Source organism: Photinus pyralis, unplaced genomic scaffold, assembly GCF_008802855.1.
Source record: "Photinus pyralis isolate 1611_PpyrPB1 unplaced genomic scaffold, Ppyr1.3 Ppyr1.4_LG3b, whole genome shotgun sequence".
Lineage (NCBI taxonomy): Eukaryota > Metazoa > Arthropoda > Insecta > Coleoptera > Lampyridae > Photinus > Photinus pyralis.
The window spans coordinates 20,520,603-20,523,727 of NW_022170510.1; the positions used below are offsets into that span (position 1 = coordinate 20,520,603).

The 3,125-nt window shown below is 35.8% G+C and overlaps 1 protein-coding gene across 1 annotated transcript; it reads right to left on the reverse strand.

Annotated features, from left to right (window-relative positions):
• Positions 1 to 281: 281 nt before the first annotated feature.
• LOC116167461 (zinc finger protein 708-like) lies at positions 282 to 2,847 on the reverse strand. Its single transcript, XM_031482827.1, has 2 exons — positions 2,719 to 2,847; positions 282 to 2,670 (listed from the first exon to the last, which is right to left on the reverse strand). The coding sequence occupies exon 2, from the start codon at positions 2,663 to 2,665 to the stop codon at positions 638 to 640; it is 2,028 nt and encodes a 675-aa protein (XP_031338687.1). The 5' UTR covers positions 2,666 to 2,670; positions 2,719 to 2,847; the 3' UTR covers positions 282 to 637.
• Positions 2,848 to 3,125: the final 278 nt, after the last annotated feature.

Below are 3,125 nucleotides of genomic sequence, written 5' to 3' on the forward strand. Positions count from 1 at the left end.
CTTGATCTCTTAACACCCCCAAAAACCACCCGAAAATCCCCCATTCCCTGCATTTCTAGGAAAAAACTGGACTGCAGGTGTTTGAAATGGTAAACACATGTGGTCTTCCGAGAAATTCCATCTGTCTCATCTTCGCTTTCTTTCCCTTTTCTGTAATCCCACCAGATTTCGGTTGGCAGCTTGTGTAACTAACATGATGTATAGGGTGCTTCGTATCGACAATCATATTCACAAGACGTTGCTAAGGTTGGGGCATCTCAATGAACAGACAAGAAACCTGTAATTCTTTTTGTTTTATTTTTGAGTTTTACAATTAAATTTAGTATACATTTCAATCAAATGATTATTAAATAAATGACAAAAAATATTCTGGAAATTTTTACGGATACCCTACATACAACACTCATTAAAGATTCATATATTGTACGAATGTACCTTTTGTTAAGTAACCAACCACGTAAAGTACAATGGTGACACAGCCGCCATCTTATTAGCATCTTTTAATTGTCGTGGCTTCGTCATAATGAGGGCCATTCCACAATTCCCTTTCAAATCCGGAGTGTTTTAAGCGCTTTCAAAAATGACTAGCACCAAACTATCTACGTACAAATGGCAATGAATCACTGGATAATGAACCTTAGACAGTCTTGTGTCTTAGGTGATGTTCTTTCAACTTGAATTTATAATGGGTCGAATAACTGCACAGAGTGCATTGGAAATCTTTGGTAGTCTTGTGTGTTAACAGATGGCGTTTTAACTTGTTTTTAAAATTGGTAGCATAATCGCACAGGACACACTTTAAATCTTTGGAAGCCTTGTGAGTTAACAGGTGTTCTTTAAAACTGTTTCTATTGTTAGTTGCGTAATCGCACAGAGTACACTTTAAATCCTTTGGCTTATGTAGCAACACATGTTGTTTGAGATCGTCTTTGACGTTTGTCGCGTAATCGCAACGGTCACATTTTAAATCTTTGGATATCTTGTGCCTTAACAGATGTTTTCTCATATAGGACTTCGTATTAGTTCCGTAATCACACTGAGTACATTTTAAACTTTTAAAAGTTCTGTGTTTCAACTGATGCCCAGTCAAATTTGATTTATTATTGGTTCCGTAATCGCAATGAGTACATCGGAAATCTTTGGTAGTCTTGTGCGTTAACAGATGCTTTTTAATCTGCTGTTCGTTATTTGCAGCGTAATCGCACTGGTTACATTTAACATGTCTGAAAGTTTTATGCGTTAACAAGTGCGTTTTTAAATGGCCTCTATTATTTGTCGCGTAATAGCAATGAGCACATCTGAAATCCATGGATGACTTGTGCGTTAACAGATGTTGCTTTAGCTTGTGTTTAAAGTTGGTTGCATAATCACAGTCGGCACATTTTAAATCTTTGGAAATCTTATGGGTTAACAGATGTTCTTTAAAACGGAGTCTACTATTGGTTGCGTAACTACACTGAATGCATTTTAAATCCTTGTAAGTTCTATGCAGTAACATATGTTGTGTGAGGTCACCCTTTATATTCGTCGCATATTCACAATGCTCACATTTTAAATCTTTGGAAATTTTATGCCTTAAGAGATGTATTCGCATAAGAGATCTATTGTTAGTTGCGTAATCACACTGATTACATTTTAAATCTTTAAAACTTTTGTGCGTTAACAGATGTGTTGTAAAGGAGTACTTGTAATTTGTTGCATAATCACACTGTGGACATTTGAAATCTTTGGAATTTTTGTGTTTTAACTGATGGGTTTTCAAATTATACTTCTTATTGGTTGCATAATCGCACTGGTCACATTTTAAACCCTTCAAAGTCTTGTGTCTTAGCAGATGTCGGTTCATTTGAGAAATGAAATTAGTAGCGTAACAACACTGATCACATTTTAAATATTTATTACTCACCGGAAGAACCGAAACTTTGTGTGTTAAAAGGTGTGTTTTGAAGTACGATTTATAGTTTGTTGCGAAATCACACTGGTCACAATTTAAGACTTTAGAAGTATTGTGTGTTAATACGTGCGATTTCAAATGATGTTTAAAACAAGTTGCGTAATCGCACTGGTCGCATTTGAAGTCCTTGGAATTGGTGTGTTTTAATAAATGTTTCTTCAAGTAGGAACTATGAGTGGTTGCGTAGTCGCACTGATCACATTTTAAATTCTTAATAATCTTGTGTGTTAACGTATGTGCTTTGAAATGGGATATATTGTTCGTGGAATAATCACACTGGTCACATTTTAAATCCTTGTAGGTGGTGTGCGTAAGCAAATGTATTTTAAAATTAGACTTGGTATTGGTTGCATACGTACACTCTGAACATTTTAAATCCTTGGTAGTCTTGTGAGTTAACAGATGTTTCGTTAAATTACCTTTGTACTTTGTTGTAAAATTGCACTGTTCACACTTAAAACATTTTCGAATAGCTTCCTTAGTATATGGAAAAGTATCAGAATGTTTCTCTGAGAAGCGTTCAACAAATTCATCCGTCTTCTGTACCTCACTTTTACATTCCCAAATACAGGTAACATTAGAATACCCGCTCTCATCAAGTTCTTGTTTGATCGTTTCTGCGACAAGGTTGTGGACAAAATCCTTTCTATCAACGGGTGCATTTAATTCGTCTTCTTTCGGTTCCGGTTCAACTTTCACATTTGTAGACATCGCAACTATAACGTTTCTTCTGTGAATGGGACCAAAGAAGAGTACTTACTTACCCCAAAGGAATCAAAATATGAATTTGGGGGATGTCTCCTAGACGTTGTGCAGGCTCGCCGTAGAAGTGTGGTTTGTCTAACGCACAGAATACGGCCTTCTCAGAATAGAAACAGCAATGTTACGAATTTGTATGGTATTTTGGCGGACCCTGGTGGGTGTACTGTGAACTAAAGCATCAAAATCAGAGTAGCGCCATCTGGCGACCAGCTTCTAAATCCATGAAGTAATTTCCCCAATTCGATCTAAATCACAAATATAGATAAAGAATACACAGTTGTTAAATTGCAAGTGTATTTAGATACAATCACATTACATTATTTAACACAGACATCTTAAAACACATGTTTACAAATTACATATAAAACTCAAAAGTAAGTGCAACTTACGCTTTGTAGAAGTTAACACT

Coding starts and splice junctions, on each gene's coding strand:
- LOC116167461 (XM_031482827.1), bottom strand. CDS start 2,665: ATGTCTACAAATGTGAAAGTTGAACCGGAACCGAAAGAAGACGAATTA.